This window comes from Mizuhopecten yessoensis, unplaced genomic scaffold, assembly GCF_002113885.1.
Source record: "Mizuhopecten yessoensis strain PY_sf001 unplaced genomic scaffold, ASM211388v2 scaffold8479, whole genome shotgun sequence".
NCBI lineage: Eukaryota > Metazoa > Mollusca > Bivalvia > Pectinida > Pectinidae > Mizuhopecten > Mizuhopecten yessoensis.
Genome location: NW_018407568.1, coordinates 3,955 through 20,853, shown reverse-complemented (window position 1 = coordinate 20,853; position 16,899 = coordinate 3,955). Strand labels below are relative to the sequence as shown.

The following is a 16,899-nucleotide window of genomic DNA, read 5'->3' as shown; positions in this document are numbered from 1 at the left end:
TGCATTGATTAGGTTGCCTTAATTACAAGTGTCAGCTGTAGGGAATTTCCTTTTAGCTCAGTGGTAGAGCATTGGGCTGGAGAGGCAAAGGTCGTGGGTTCGAGCCCCAGCAACGGCACTAACTTTATCACTATTCCTCGTCCTACTACATATATATATATCTACTAAAGGGTCTGTGGTTGATTTTTCTATAAACTTTACAGTTGGCATACATGTATGAGTAAGACAGAAAATTGGTGCAGAATGCATACCTTCTTATAACTTTAAGATTCTTTTTTTTTCTCAAAAGTTTCAGCTTGAAATATATGTATTTATATATTGTATTGTTCTAAAGTTGTAATTTATACTTACAGGTAACAGATTTTTATCTTTCTTAATGATGCCACACAATGAGTCAGACACTTATACAAGACTGATATTTTAGAAATTATAAAACAAAAATCATGAAAATTATACTAAATGTAAATTAAAACAAGTTCTGTTCTGTTGAATTGATAGGGTATAACCTTCAATTGGCTTTGAGAAAAGTTAGATGTGAAGAAGCATTTTATAACTCATTATGTCTCAAGACCCATGGATTTATATCTCATATACCTCGCCAGACCATGTACAGGACTTAATCCTTATAAAGATACAAATAGTATACAGAATATAAACAAACAGTGATGTAAAACAAGTAGTTTACAGTGTATAAACCATTAGTTCTTGTAACTGCTATTAGCATGTTTTATTGCTAGTTGTATTTTAGTACAGCGAAGTAAACTTACCTACGGTAGATGTGTGTTAAAGTACAATGTACTCACATGTGTAATACCTGTCTGTGATAGTAAATACAAGTGTAACACCTGTCTGTGATAGTAAATACATGTGTAATATCTGTCTGTGATACTAAATACAAGCGTAATACAAGTGTAACACCTGTCTGTGATAGTAAATACAAGTGAAATATCTGTCTGTGATAGTAAATACAAGTGTAATACTTATCTTTGATGATAAACAGATTTATATAAGTAAAGTGTTCTACTTTCGTTTTCAAATAAATGCAACAAAATAAGAGAATATCTTCAATTACTTAATGCTTTCACTTCCATATATATAATTATAAACACTTTTACCTGTTTTACTCCGCATTTTCTTCAATAAAAGCGTAATACTTGAACTAGAAAAGCTGAATTAATATTACAGAGGTGCAATGTGCCACATTCACTCAATCCATGTGCGCCACAATATTGCGTTCTTCCGGTGTTCCGGAACGTAATGGCTACATGCAGTAAAAGACGAGTTGACGACCCGACGTCGGGTGTTACAGCAACTAAGAAACGACACGATTATTATGACGGTGAAGATGAATTATTTACAACTTTCCCTAAGAAATTGATAAGGCGTCTAGCAAAACATCTCGAGACTCTGTGTTGTGAGGACGACTATGTTTTCAAAACACTGAGGATTTTAAACTGCAACGGCGCAGACTACAATGGCGGGGTACCATTTACAAAAGCTTACTGCAGTGTTACGCTTGGGTCACGTACTCTGTTGTTTGGCAGCGTATTTGTCGATGGCATCAAAATGTTAAAGGCATTTTTAAAAGACCGCCATGTACCAACGGACTTGCAAGAGAAACGTATCTTGAGGAAATTGTTGATCTTCATATCTGATAAAGGTTGGTACACCCCGGTGTTTAACACGTTCATTTGTCAAAGATCGATTTTGACATAATAAATGTAATAATTAAGGAACTTCGCCAGAGTGCAAAATATTTTCACTGTGTATACTTGCAGGTCCAGTACACTCTGCCGATTGAGTTACATTGTATATAGCTGTAAAGACCTATAATAGCTCTATTATGACCTTAACCTGAAATAGGTCTTTTGAGCTATTTTCATGTGATTTTCTTTTAAAAAAAAACACTTAACAAAGTCGCTTTTAAAAGAAGATTTTATCATTAGGTTGATAATAAAAAACATTAAATAAAAGTATTCTTTTAAAAAATAATGATGTAAAAAAATCGAAAATTTAACATTTATGAAAAATGAAAATAAACATCTAAATGTATGCTTTTGTAGTCAACATTCTAACATCTCTGACCGTAGGGGTACAATGAATCAAGTTAAATAACATCTGTGTTTGAATTTTAATTATTCATTAAATCTGTGTTATTTTGTAAACTCTGCCATATGTAAAAGTAAGTATCAAAATACCTTTGAAATTTCACGGAAAGCGAATATCAATAAATATACAGCTCAATCGGCAGAGTGTACTTGACCTGACCTGTACACCGGAAATTGGCACCTAGGAAGTGGCGAACGAACAACATTTGCAAAGATTTGATGATGACAAAAGTATTCACGATTTTCCAATAGGCCTATATATGGCGGACATAAACAAGGGGTGGGGGTGCATCTCGGAGGACAAATATGAAACAATGTGACATCAACAAATTTACTTACAATTTGGTGTGGTGAACTTTAGACTTTATAACGATTCTATATAACTGCCAGCAGACGTCAGGGGGGATGGAATTATACAGGGATCTCACATACTGACCAATTAAGTAAAAGAAAATAACAACGGATGTCCGAAATGGCAGCAAAAAGCTCATCAGTTGTGTTGATATTCCAAGCCTGATTTTGTAAAGTCTTTTTGACATTCAACCATAAGTTTTCAATAATGTATTAAATATATATGCCTGGAGACTGTGCTGGCCATGTAATGCTAGGGATGTTGTTTTGCTTATATTGATTCGTTACATGTGCCCGATGCACAGAAGTATTGTCGTCTTGAAATCGGTAACCTCCATCAGCAAAATGACGGGCAATAACTGGCCACAGATGGTTGTCAAGAATGTTAATGTATTTCTGAACATTTATATTACCATCAACTTTGCATTGAGTCCCAACGTTAACACACGTCGCTGTCTGGGAGGACACAGGCACTGGGGCAAGTAACATTCACGGGCAGTTCTCTGAATAAAAACACTAATATTATCACCAACAACTACTTGAGATTCATCTGAAAATATCACAGTAGTCCAATAGTATTATACTGATCAGCAGAAAGTCGATGTTTTTCTAGACACCACCATAATTTTTTTCCGATTGACTTCAGAAACCACCATTTTCTTTCTGACAACTCCGCTTCATATCATTTAACGTACAAATCTTTGCACAGTTCGTGAATTAACTGTTTTTTCCTGGATGTAGTCTTTCATTCAAGTAATACTAGTAATATTATTTTAAAATCTCCCTCTATTGGTTTTAGTGTGCTGAAGTGACCATGTTTTGTCCCGTCATGACAGGCCAGCTGATTTGTTGTTTATTTTGTACATTTGATCTTGTTAAATACCTTTCCAGATGGTACGGATGGTAGATTCCGGTATTCCCATTAATTTCACCTATTCTGACATTTAATGTTTGGCTGATCATGACTTCATTTCTACAATAATTTCTTTGATGCTATCCAAGATTTCGGTTGACTTCCTCCCCATTTTGACAGCTGTTTTTTTTTACATCGAATACCGGTAGCAGACGACATAATCCGATATGACATCCCTACATTTCAATGGACGCTACAAGGAAAATCTTTAAAGAAAATACCAGCTTAGGCAGGAATCGCAAATACTTTTGTTATAGGGCTGTAGCTTATTGTCCGTTTCAAACCTATTGTTTATGTGATCCATATGTGATTCTCAGACCCTAGAGGTATAAGACATATTCTTGAGAAACATGGGTCAATTGACACATGCTGTCTAATACCGAAATCACAGCAACAGTTGAATATGAATCATGATAAGGGATGCTTGGAACTTCCCTGATGATAATCTTCATGTCCTATAATTGGCTGGTGGCATATATATACATGTCATCTTGATTTTTGCTTAAATATAATAAGTGGCGTAATTATCTCATTACTCAGTGTAAAATATACCATTTATTAGCTCACCTGGCCCGAAGGCCTGAATAATAAAGAGGCTAGGATAATGATATTTGGCCATTAACATGCTTGGATGAAGGACTACCAAGTTTGTTAAAATGAATGACCTTGACAAATATTCAAGGACACAGGGGTCAAATATGTTCAAAACATTTAAACAACTTCTTCTGAATGACCAAGAGGCATAGGGTGCTTAAATTTGGCCAGTAACATGCTGGGATGGAGGGCTAGCAAGTTTGTTCAAATAAATGACCTTGACTTATATTGAAGGTCACCGGGGTCAAATATGTTCAAAACATTTCAACAACTTATTCTGAATAACCAAGAGGCCTAGGGTGCTTACATTTGGCCAGTAACATGCTGGGATGAAGGCCTACCAAGTTTGTTCAAATAAATGACCTTGACTTAAATTCAAGGTCACAGGAAACAACTTCTTCTGAATAACCAAAATGCCGTGAGTGATGATAATTGGCCAGAAGCATGCTCGGATGAAGGGCTACTAAGTTTGTTCAAATGAATGACCTTGACAAATATTCAAGGTCACAGGGGTCAATTGTCTTAAAAAATCTTTGAACAACTTCTTCTGAATAATAAAGAGGCCTAGGATAATGATATTTGGCCATTAACATGCTTGGATGAAGGACTACCAAGTTTGTTAAAATGAATGACCTTGACAAATATTCGAGGTCACAGGGGTCAAATATGTTCAAAACATTTCAACAACTTATTCTGAATAACCAAGAGGCCTAGGGTGCTTACATTTGGCCAGGAACATGCTGGGATGAAGGCCTACCAAGGTTGTTCAAATAAATGACCTTGACTTAAATTCAAGGTCACAGGTGTCTGATATGTTAAATTCTTTGAAACAAGTTCTTCTGAATAACCAAAAAGCCTAGGGTGATGATATTTGGCCAGTAACATGCTGGGCTGAAGGGCTATCAAGTTTGTTCAAATAAATGACCTTGACTTAAATTCAAGGTCACAGGTGTCTAATATGTTAAATTCTTTGAAACAAGTTCTTCTGAATAACCAAAAAGCCTAGGGTGATGATATTTGGCCAGTAACATGCTGGGCTGAAGGGCTATCAAGTTTGTTCAAATAAATGACCTTGAGTTATATTCAAGGTCACGGGGGTCAAATATGTACAAAACATTTAAACAACTTCTTCTGAATAACCTTTGAATGACTTTTTCTTAATAAGCAAAAGGCCAAGGGTGATGATATTTGTCCATTAACATGCTGGTATGAAGGGCTACCAAGTTTGTTCAAATGAATGACCTTCGCCCATACTCAAGGTTACAGTGGTCAATATATGTTTTAATCTTTACATGATTTGTTCTGTATAACCAAAAGGTCCAGGGTAATGATATTTTGCTAGAAGCATGCTGGGTTTGAAGACTATAAACTCTGTTCAACCTAATGTCCTTGTTCGACATTCAAGGTCACAGGCGTCATATGTTTAAATCTTTTAATAAGTTCTTATGAATCAAACACTGATATTCTGCCTCTAGTTGTATTTTAGTCCACTTTTAAGATTACAAGTGTGATATTAATACCAGGTGAGCGATGCAGGCCCATTGGGCCCCTTGTTTTTAAAAGACTCCTTCTGAATAACCAAGAGGCCCAGAGACCTGATATTGGGCCTGTAGCATGCTGGGATGAAAGGCTACCAAGTTTGTTCCAATGAATGACTTTGACCTACTTTGAAGGTCACAGGGGTCAAATATATTAAAATCTTTAAATTATGACTTTTCAATATTCTTATATTTGAATAATGTCATAATCAGCTGAGCAAAGTTGCATTAGAAGTAGGTTAGCGTTAAAGGCCCATTGGGTCTCTTGTTTTGTTATACAGTGTACATACAGATGGCCTTTAGAATAGGTTTAGCACTCTGTTTAGTATCAAAAACTGGAATCTGAGTGAATCTGATTCTGATTTAAGAAACTTCTCTTTTTTGTAGAAGCACATTTGCTGCTGAAAAATTTAGAAAAGTTCAATGAAACGGAGCTCACCATGGTTTTGGCTAATCACCTACATGGAAAATTAGCAACATCATCCAAGTATGTAATTGATAAAAACTGTACTAAGGAAAGTAAGCATTGCCCATGTTCTTCAGAAAACTGCAGTTTGTCTGGTCAGTTTGCAGATACAAGTATCGGTAAGTATACATATGTGTTACATAATAATTTAATTTAATTTGTATCACGTTTTTAGCTCACCTGCCAAAGGGCAAGTGAGCTTATGTCATAGTGCGGCGTCCGTCGTCCGTCCGTCCTCGTCCGTCAACTTTTCCTTTAAACAACTCCTTCTGAAGAACGGACAGGCCTAGAGTCATGATATTTGACTGAAAGCTTTGTTGGTAGAATCCCGACAAAGTTTGAGAACGAAAATGATCTTGACCTACTTTCAAGGTCACAGGGGTCAAATATGTCAAAAACTTCAAATGACTTCTCCTAAAGAACTAAAAGGTACAGAATCTGTATATTTGGTTGGTGGCTTCCTGGGATAGAGCCCAACAAAGTTTGAGAATGAAAAATTAGTTTGACCTACTTTCAAGGTCACAGGAGTCAAATATGTCAAAAGCTTCAAACGACTTCTCCTGTAGAACTAAACGGTATAGCATCTTTATATTTGATTGATGGCTTCCTGAGATAGAGCCCGGCAAAGTTTGAGGATGAAAATGACCTTGACCTTCTTTCAAGGTCACAGGGGTCAAATGTGTCAAACACTTCAAACGACTTCTTCTAAAGAACTGAAAGGTATAGAATCTTTATATTTGGCTGGTGGCTTCCTGGGACATAGTTTGAAAACGAAAATGACCTTGACCTACTTTCAAGGTCACAGGAGTCAGATATGTATAATGATTAAAATGACTTCTTCTGAACAACTGAAAGTTATATAACCTAAATATTTGGCTGGTGACTTCCTGGGATAGAGCTCACCAAAGTTTGCGAATGAAAATGACCTTGACCTACTTTTAAGGTCACATGAGGCAGATATGTCTAATGCTTAGAACAACTTCTTCTGAAGAACTAGAAGGTATAGAACCTTAATATTTGGCTGGTTATTTCCTGGGAAAGAGCCAAACAAAGTTTGCGAATGAAAATGACCTTGACTTGCTTTCAAGGTCACAGCGTTCAAATATGTCAAACGGTTCAAACTACTTCTGAAGAATTAAAATTCATAAAATTATAATATTTGGCTGGTGACTTCTTGGGATAGAGCTCACCAAAGTTTGTGAATGAAAATGACCTCAACCTACTTTAGAGATCACAGAGGTCTACAACATTTTAAAGGATTTGTTCTCAAGAACTAAAAGGAACGGATTCATAAAATTTGGCTGGTAGCATTTTGGAATAGAGCTAACCAATTTGAGAAGGAAAATGACATTGACCTACTTACAAGGTCACAGGGAAAAATACGTCAAGCAACTTCTGAAGAAGAATCAAAAAGCATAGAATCTTATAATGATATTTTGCTGGTAGTTTCAACAGATGGAGCCAACAATGTTTGCGAGGGAAATATTTTTAGTGCAATATAATATTTAATGAGAATATTTTGTTATGACTGCTTTAATATTCAGGTGAGCGATACAGGCCCTCTTGTTTATACCATACCGCAGCGTCCGTCGTCTGTCTGTCAACTTTTCCTTTAAAACGCTACTTTTCCTGAACCGCCAAGTAGATTTTGACCAAATTTGGTCAGAGGCATCCTTGGGGAAAGGGGAAACAAATTTGGTATAAATGGTAGGTCTGAAGGGCGGGGCCCAACAGGGGAAATATAGCTAATTCTTTAAAATCCTTCTTCTTCTGTAGGAATGAGAGGATTTGTTCCATATTTGGTCTGAAGCATCTTACGGTAAAGGGGAACCAATTTTGTATAAACCATGGGTCAGGGGCCTGAGGACAGGGCCCAATAGGGGAAACATAGCAAATTATTCTTTAAAATCCTTCTTTTTCTGTAGGAATGAATGGATTTGGTCCATACCATATTTGTTGTGGAGCATCCTTGGGTAAAGGGGAACCATTTTGTATTAACGGTGGGTGTAGCCCCTCTGGGACCTGAGGAGCGGGGGCCAATAGGGGAAATAGAGGTAAAATATTTACAATCCTTCTTCTACCATAGGGATTAAGGGATTTTATCCTTATTTAGTCTTGAGCATCCTTGGGCAAAAGGGACTCCATTTCTTATAAACAGCAAGTGTGGCCCCCCTTGGGGCAGAAGGGAGGTGGGGCCCAATAGTGGAAACATAGTAAATTCTTCAAAATCCTTCTTCTGTAGGAATGACAGGATTTTGGTCAAATTGGGTAATCCTTCTTCTACCATAGGGATTAAGGGATTTTATCCGAATTTAGTCTGGAGCATCCTTGGGCCAAGGGGACTCAATTTTGTATAAGCATAGGGTGTGGTCTCCAAGGGGACAAAGGGCGGGGCCGAATAGGGGAAATAGAGGTAAACCTTTAAAATCCTTCTTCTACCATAGGGATGAAGGGATTTCTTCCCAATTTGATCTCGTGGATCTTGGGCAAAAGGGACTCAATTTTGTATAAAAAGTGAGTTTGGTCCTCTTGGGGGCAGAAAGGCGGGGCCCAATAGCAGAAACATAGCAAATTCTTCAAATACCTTCTTCTGTACAGACGACAGGATTTAATCCTTATTAAGTCTAGAGCATACTTGGGGCAAGGGGACTCAATTTTGTATAAACTGTGGGTATGACCCCCCCCCCCCCCCCTAGGGGCATAAGGTGGGGCTCTGTTTGAAGTTTGTTCTCGCTATATCTCAAGTACTGGATGGATCTTTCTGAAATTTCATATGTACTTACAGCACCTACATAGTGTGCTATATCTTTACTTCATACCAATTATTTTAAACATATTCTGTCAACATTTCCATTAAACAACTTATTCTCAATAAATAAGAGGCCCAGAGACCTGATATTGGGGTGGATGGCTAACACGTTTCTTCAAATGAATTACCTTGACCTACTTTCAAGGTCACGGGTCAAATATGCTAAAATCTTTAAACATTTTCTTTTCAATAACTAAGAGGCCCCAGGACCTGATATTTGGACTGTGGCAATATTCTGGAATGAAAGGCTGCCAACTTTGTTAGAATGAATGACCATGACTTACTTTCAAGGTCACAGGAGTTAAATATGCTAGATTCTTTAAAAATCTTCTTCAATAACCAACAGGCACAGAGACCTGATTTTGGGCACATAGCATGCTCGGATGTAGGGCTACCAAGTTTGTTCAAATGGATTACCTTGACCTGCTCTCAATGTCACAGGGGTCATATTTGCTAAGTTCTTTAAATGACTTCTTCTCAATAACCAAGAGGCCCAGATACCCGATATTTGGCCTGTAGCATGCTGGGGTGAAGGGCTACTAAGTTTGTTCAAATGAATGACCTTGACGTACATTTAAGGTCACTGGGGTCAAATATGCTTAAATCTTTAAATTGCATTCTCCATAACCAAGAGGCCCAATCAAAGTCCTGATATTGTGTCTTTAATATGCTGGGGTGAAGGGCGACCAACTTTGTTCAAATGAATGACCTTGACCTACATTCAAAGTCACATGTTTCAAATAGGCTTATATCTTTTAAACGACTTCTTGGTAATAACCAAGAGGCTCAGAGACCTGATATTTGGTCCGTAACATGCTGGGGTGAAAGGTTACCAAGTATATTTTAATTAATTGAACCTTGATCGACTTTCAAGGTCACAAGGTCAAATGTGTCAAAATCTTCAAACGACGACATCTCAATAACCAATTGCAAGAGACCCAGAGACCTGAGATTGGGCGAGTAGTAATCTAGAATGAAGGGCTACAAAATAAATTCAAATGAATAAACCTGGCCTACTCTAACATTTTAATCAAGTGGTTATCAGGTTAGCATCTGCATATAATAACCTAGATCAACTTCAAAGTTGCATTAGAAGCAGGTGAGCGATACAGGCCCATTGGGCCTATTGTATATTTATATACTACTTGCAAATAAAGTTGCTTTACTCCTTTATTTCAATCCCTCATGCACAGCACCTATGAGTGGCCTTGGTACTTTGATCTTCTATGGTCAGCGCATATACATGCATCAATAAACAATTCTTGTGATCACTTTTTCTCAGAAACAATTTCTCAGTAACAACTGAAAAGATCTTCAGTAAACTTAATGACATGATCAGTATATGGCACATATATGATATAAGTGCATCATTAGATTGATCAAATATTGGCCACCAGTAAACTTGCATTGAAAGTTTGTGATAGCCTTCAGCTTTCTCTAAAAATGCTGAATGACAGAAGAACTAGCTGTGGCAAAAATTATCCTCATTGACAAAAAATATTACACTTTTAAGGTTGTTATGGTTTGGATGATACTACAAAAAATACTGGAGCATGATGGCATATGTTGCTTTGAAGTAATTGTCATACATGTATGTATATATATATTTGTGTTATTCCTTGTAAAACATTTTGAAAAAAAAAATTGATTCAAGAAAGATTAGATGTTATTTGCAAATTGTACCATGGATGGAGCATGACTAGTGATGTTGTTAAATTATCTTGAACTTTTTTTTGGACATTTTTACAGGAAACGAAGAAGTCTGGCATGGAAACTTAGACATAATTGTTGACAATGACACGGTTGGTGTGTCTTATCCTTCTGAATGCAAAGCAGACAGCCCAGGTGGTAAATCTACAGTTGAAGTAAAATTAAAACATGTTAATCTCTCAAGAAATCAGCAGATAATGTCAGAGACAATTGTCTTTTCATTTCTTCAAAAACAAAGGCATCCTGAAAGTAGGCATTTTCTGTTCCCTTGCATTGGAGTAGCAAACACAGGAATGGTCGTGTATTTCTATGATTCACAGAAAGATGTTCTTCTGGAAAGCTCATTCATTTCATTAGTGTCTGTGGAAGGCAAAGTCAACACACAAGCCATACTTGCTTCTTGGTTTGTTGTTAATTACAAATATCTGTCAAGTGGAATACCACACTCTAAGGCACCTGATGAGAAAGCAGGTTTTTTTTCCCATGTTAAAGAAAAACTGGAAATCTATGAACATAATTTGAAGTTTGGAAATGTGGGTATCTCCACAAGTTTGGAGGATGATGATAGTGATTTAGAAGTTGAACCATCAGACTTTCTTTCTGAAACACGTTGGGAACTTCTGGAAATTGGCTCCATGTCAGGGAGCCAATCTTAACCCACCCATGCTAATATTGTGATAAATAGTTGGCGTCCACCGCCTTTCTGTTTTTGCTTTAAACTATATCAGGAAACCGTACATTGAAATAAATTTTCTCGTTAGATTCAAAGTCATAGATCTAAAGTAGTCTTGATTGTTTTGCTATACGATCCAGTGGTATAAATAAAATCCTGTCTCATCATAAAACTTGCCCTTACTTCATTGACATGGACTAACTTCAAATTCAAACAAACTCCTATCATATCAAGTTCACTCAAACCGTGGGGAGATTCCACTTCTTCAAACGTGTTCCGCCCCTCAAAGAGGCGCTTACGGCCTTAAACTTCATTCGATTTGAATATATGTAGACTAGCAATTGAAACGTTCTGTCCATTTCTTTCTTAGAAAAAATGAGCATGAACTGAAAACAAACAGCTCGAATTTGGCGTATTTTAGCACTCGAAATATTGAAAACAACAAGCATTTCGAATAAAGTCCTATCAGAATATATCCTCTGGGTTTTTACAGCATGCGACAGACTTCAAACGTTCTTAAGTTTTGTTAGGAAGACTTTGAGATTAAGTACAAAATCGTACGGATTTTGTAAACTGTATTCAAATTATAAGTCCGCTTTTATTCTGCACTGTATTCAAGGGACGCGAATGATCCCAATAGGATTTTTTGAAATAAAACTTCCAACCTACATGGTTTGGAGAAAACTTGAGACTTCCTTCATATAAAGGATAACACTAGCAACATGTTTTGTGTAAATTATATGCTCTGTTTATTCAAAACATAGACCTAAATTTACTTAAGGTCTCTGTTCAAAACGACATCAAAATTAAAATATTCAAAATGGGAAAAATCAGATAGTAATCAGAACATTGTTAATGTGAGTTTGAATTTACGACAAGTAAATAATAATTAATGTTCTCAGAAAAACCACAAGTTAGATACACTTTGTTTAAATATAAACTATTTCAGAGTCAAAAAATGTAAATTTCACAAAAAGAAAGTTTAAACAAAACACTGCTTTTAAGGATATGTCGTGATCTGATTGGATCAAACACTGCGTTCTGGGATATGCCGTGATCTGATTGGATCAAACACTGCGTTCTAGGATATGCCGTGATATGATTGGATCAACGTTTTGTATAATCTTCCTGATTGCGAATTTGACATCCGTCTTGGTCATTCATCATTTTACAGTTAATGGACAGGCGCAATTAGAAACCCAGAAAAGGTGCTGAGCCCCTCTCCGTACATTCTGGGGTGGTTGTCGACGTTGTTCTTCAGCCATACAATGTCCCCGACATCTAGGAGCACGACTACCGTCCTAATACTCGTGCCCGATCCATACACATATACACGAGCAATACTGTCTCCATTTTTGACAATGGAGAAGTCCAGCGTAGCGGTGTCTGAACTTCTAAATTCGATGTTAGCTGTGAAGGAGTACAACCCCGAGACAGTCGCCGTGAAGTGTCCGTGCGTGATGTCATATGCGCCTCCTACGTTTACCAAGGAATGGTCAAAGACGACGGTTTCATCGTGAGGAACGGTCAGATAGTCCGGAGTAAGGACGACGTGAAATCCAACTGCTGGAAAGTTATATGGGGCACTGGTCACTGTAATTCAATTATCAATTACCAGATAATTTTGTAATATCATGGATATCTACTCTCAGGAAAGCAAAACAAAAATAGTCCCATATGTAAACAAAGACGAACTTCAAACTCCCAGCCATCAACTGGGTCACTTGGAACGGAAATGGAGACACAAACAACAACCCCACAACAGCACAAATTCATGGAATGAGATTTAGATATTGGCCGACACCAACATGTTACAAAACCGATACAAAGGAGAGACAGGATGTGTGTGCTGGACTTATTCTTCAGTAACGAGAAAAACAGGATTTCAGAACTGGAACATCTACACTGATAAGTCGCAAGACTTAAAGTTAATAAAGAACTAGAACGCCTATTCGGTAAAAGTAATCATTATGCTTTAAAGTACAAAGCTTCAAGACGAAGAAGCGGACAATGAAACCAACGATAAAAACCTAGCTAGTAAACTGTAACTATCTAAAGCCTTTGATACTCTATAACACAGAACACTTAAAGGCCAATTAAAAGGTGTAAGGGGTAACGGGTATAATTGTCAAATGGACCTACGACTTCTTGGTAGAAAGAATAGAGAGTACATATATTGGTAAACGACGCGGTTTCCAACGTATAGCAGACGTCACATTACGACTAACAGGAAAACAATTTTAGAACTTCTGGGGGCCCGTATTCATGAAACCGTTCTCATGCTCAAGCATGGAGTTTGTGCTCAAGCCTAATTTCTTCTTCTGGTTACAAATTGATAAACACATCTTACTTTGTCAATGATTTGGAAAACTGTTTTCAATGTCACCATCAAGAACAACCTCGAATTCGAGAAACATACATATGAGAAAGTCGGGGAAAGAAAACGTCATGGTCACAGCCACCGGAGGAACATTTCAGCAGTTGGATGAAGTAACAAACCGAAGTGTCTGGTATGTTTATATTTCTTATGTTCATGACGGTCATATAGAAGAACGGATGGGTATAGAGAAAAGCTACCAAACACCTGCCTGGATGCAGAAAAGACAGATAAGGTACGAACACTGTGCTGACATGATAGAAACATTTATGACTTTTCTGACGTTTGATAAGATGAAGGTAAGTCCTATAAAGGACAGTTATTTCCTGGGATCTTAAGAATAAAATAGTACAAAAATATTAATAATGCATAATGCAAGTAAAGTACATATATCTTACCATGCTGCGCCGTGTTATGTCCAGTATTATGCCCCGCCGTATGTGTTCCGTTATGGACGTTGGGCCATGCCGTATGTGTTCAGTTATGGAGGTTGTGCCCCGCCGTTTGTGGTCCGTTATGGACGTTGTGCCCTGCCGTATGTGTTCTGTTATGGACGGTGTGCCCCGCCGTTTGTGTCCCGTTATGAACGTTGTGCCCCGCCGTATGTGTTCCGTTATGGGCGTTGTGCCCCGCCGTTTGTGTTCCGTTTTGGACGTTGTGCCCCGCCGTATGTGTTCCGTTATGGGCGTTGTGTCCCGCCGTTTGTGGTCCGTTATGGACGTTGTGCAGCGCCGTGTGTGTTCTGTTATGGACGTTGTGCGCCGCCGTTTGTGTTCCGTTCTGGACTTTGGGCCCCGCCGTTTGTGTTCCTTTATGGACTTTGTGGCCCGCCGTTTGTGTTCCGTTTTGGACGTTGTGCCCCGCCGGTTGTGTTCCGTGGTGGACGTTGTGCCCCGCCGTTTGCGCTCCGTTATCGACGTTGTGCCCCGCCGTTTGCGCTCCGTTATCGACGTTGTGCCCCGCCGTTTGCGCTCCGTTATCGACGTTGTGCCCCGCCGTTTGCGCTCCGTTATCGACGTTGTGCCCCGCCGTTTGCGCTCCGTTATCGACGTTGTGCCCCGCCGTTTGTGTCCCGTTATGAACGTTGTGCCCCGCCGTTTGCGCTCCGTTATCGACGTTGTGCCCCGCCGTTTGCGCTCCGTTATCGACGTTGTGCCCCGCCGTTTGCGCTCCGTTATCGACGTTGTGCCCCGCCGTTTGCGCTCCGTTATCGACGTTGTGCCCCGCCGTTTGTGGTCCGTTATGGACGTTGTGCACCGCCGGTTGTGTTCCGTTATGGACGGTGTGGCCCGCCGTTTGTGTTCCTTTATGGACGTTGTGCCCCGTCGTATTTTTTCCGTTATGGACGTTGTGACATGTCGTATGTGTTCCGTTATGGTCGTTGTGCCATGCCGTATGTGTTCTGTTATGGGCGTTGTGCCCCGCCGTTTGTGATCCGTTATGGACGTTGTGTCATGTCGTATGTGTTCCGTTATGGTCGTTGTGCCATGTCGTATGTGATCCGTTATGGACGTTGTGTCCGGCCGTTTGTGTTCCGTTATGTACGTTGTGGCCCGCCGTTTGGGTTCTGTTATGGACGTTGTGCCACGCCGTTTGTGTTCCGTTAGGGACGTTGGGGCCCGCCGTTTGTGTTCCGTTAGGGACGTTGTGCCATGTCGTATGTGTTCCGTTATGGACGTTGTGTGTTGCAGGGTGTGGTGTTCCATGCGTTGTATTATGTGCTTTGACCGCTCTCTTTAAGTCAGATTGTACGTGGTACACGTCATGTTGCTCCTGGTATATGGTGGGTTGCTGTTGGTCATCAATGTCATCCTTTCTCGCCAACGATATCGCTTCTGTAACAACTGCTACTAATAAGATGGTCGCCAGAAAACGAAAGGTTGCCATCTCATCCCCAAGGAATTGTGTTAAGGCGACAAGTACTACGGTCAGTTTTATAAACCCTACTGCCATGCGCAATACGATCAACACTCCACGACACGATAAATAGATTGAAAAAATGTCAGAATAATATCTTAAGCCCCGTCACCACATATATCCATGATATTTACCCAGGAATGCGCAATCGTCATCAAAATCTTGTGGGGATTCTTAGCCTAACACATTTTGAGCTATTTAATCCTTAACATTAAATCTTTGCGGGTGTTCAATAAATGAACCCAGTAACGTCATCCTCGATACAGTAACCTAGGACGTTGCCCTATCTAATAAAACGCTGTTAGATTTAATTACCTTATAAAACAAAGTTTGTACATCACGACAAAGCTTTTATGTTTGCAATTTTTGAGGTATGTGCAGTTGTAATTTTTTATTGTCTGACGACATATATCAAGCTCTGTAGATCTTTGATTAGGGAAAAGTTCGGAGATGAATAGAGTAGACATGTTTTATCCCGGTGTGACAGTGCGACACTTCTACAGAATCCCACTGGGTGGAAAGTCCAGGTGGGTGGCGGCACTATCATATGACCCTGGATTGACACCATCGCCATTTGCGACGGAAAGTAATACCCCGAACAGACGACAGAAACTTGTATAAGTTAAAATATCGACAGACATAAAACCTTTAATCTGTTCTCCAAGTGAAGTTATCCGCATCCAGCGGGGTTGTCACATACCGAGAGTTGACTTGGCCTGTCTATCGATCGTTCTGCGCGTGACACCAGCAAATAAATCGGTTAGCGTCACTTGTGTTTGCCCCATGTCCAGTAACTGGTTCAACATTGTAACATATTTTATTTGATAAACGAAAACTAGCTTATGTGACACAGGAGGAGTGAAACTATTTAGAGAGATGACGAAGCGAGGTGTTGGGGTCTAAGAGAGTAGAAGGACAAAGCATACGAGGGGATTAGAGACGATTTATTGAAAATCTACTACGGTTTCAACACTAGTTACAACAGAGCGCACATTTCAAAGATTCTGAAAGAATCCCATAACAGAAGATGGCTCCCACCCCTTCATGTGTCCAGGTTGATTTGCAGTTAGGTATCAAACAATGCATATTTTGAGGATATTTCAATGTATATGATTAGCTGTACATCTGCCGCCATGAAAGAGCAATATGAGGCGTTGTTAGTGGAGACGCTAAGGTTAAAATATATCTGTGACAAAGGGTTCACGTTTGTGTTCTTCATGAAAAAGGGGAGAGAGAGAGAGAGAGAGAGAGAGAGAGAGATTCGAACTCTTGATGCATAGATTAAGTTCTATAGTAGCAAATTACTGTGAAATGTTAACTCCTAATACGTAAAACAGACTCAACTCTGTGATACTGAAATAACATAAAAATACACATTAGTAAACAGATGTGTTATGTTAACCCCCGATTGTTTAACAGGGTCTAGATAAGATGTGACATGTG

At 39.0% G+C, this 16,899-nt stretch overlaps 2 protein-coding genes across 4 annotated transcripts; one reads left to right on the top strand and one right to left on the bottom strand.

The window, feature by feature from the left end:
- The first annotated feature begins 1,008 nt into the window (after positions 1-1,008).
- On the top strand, positions 1,009-11,334 carry LOC110456051. 3 transcript variants are annotated; one of them, XM_021506578.1, is made up of 4 exons: positions 1,009-1,660; positions 5,892-6,089; positions 7,896-8,024; positions 10,529-10,615. In XM_021506578.1, exons 1-3 carry the CDS (start codon positions 1,258-1,260, stop codon positions 7,994-7,996), a joined length of 702 nt encoding a protein of 233 aa, XP_021362253.1. In that variant the 5' UTR covers positions 1,009-1,257; the 3' UTR covers positions 7,997-8,024; positions 10,529-10,615. The 3 variants fall into 3 exon arrangements, with proteins under 3 accessions (XP_021362253.1, XP_021362251.1, XP_021362250.1); XM_021506575.1 differs by lacking the exon at positions 7,896-8,024 and having other exon boundaries at positions 1,018-1,660; positions 10,529-11,334; XM_021506576.1 differs by lacking the exons at positions 5,892-6,089; positions 7,896-8,024 and having other exon boundaries at positions 1,014-1,660; positions 10,529-11,334.
- Positions 11,335-11,422: 88 nt separating this feature from the next.
- Positions 11,423-15,245, bottom strand: LOC110456044 (hyphal wall protein 2-like). The gene is made up of 4 exons (XM_021506568.1): positions 14,326-15,245; positions 14,131-14,281; positions 13,938-13,965; positions 11,423-12,755 (listed from the first exon to the last, which is right to left on the bottom strand). The coding sequence occupies exons 1-4, from the start codon at positions 15,243-15,245 to the stop codon at positions 12,337-12,339; spliced, it is 1,518 nt and encodes a 505-aa protein (XP_021362243.1). The 3' UTR covers positions 11,423-12,336.
- Between the last annotated feature and the right edge of the window lie 1,654 nt (positions 15,246-16,899).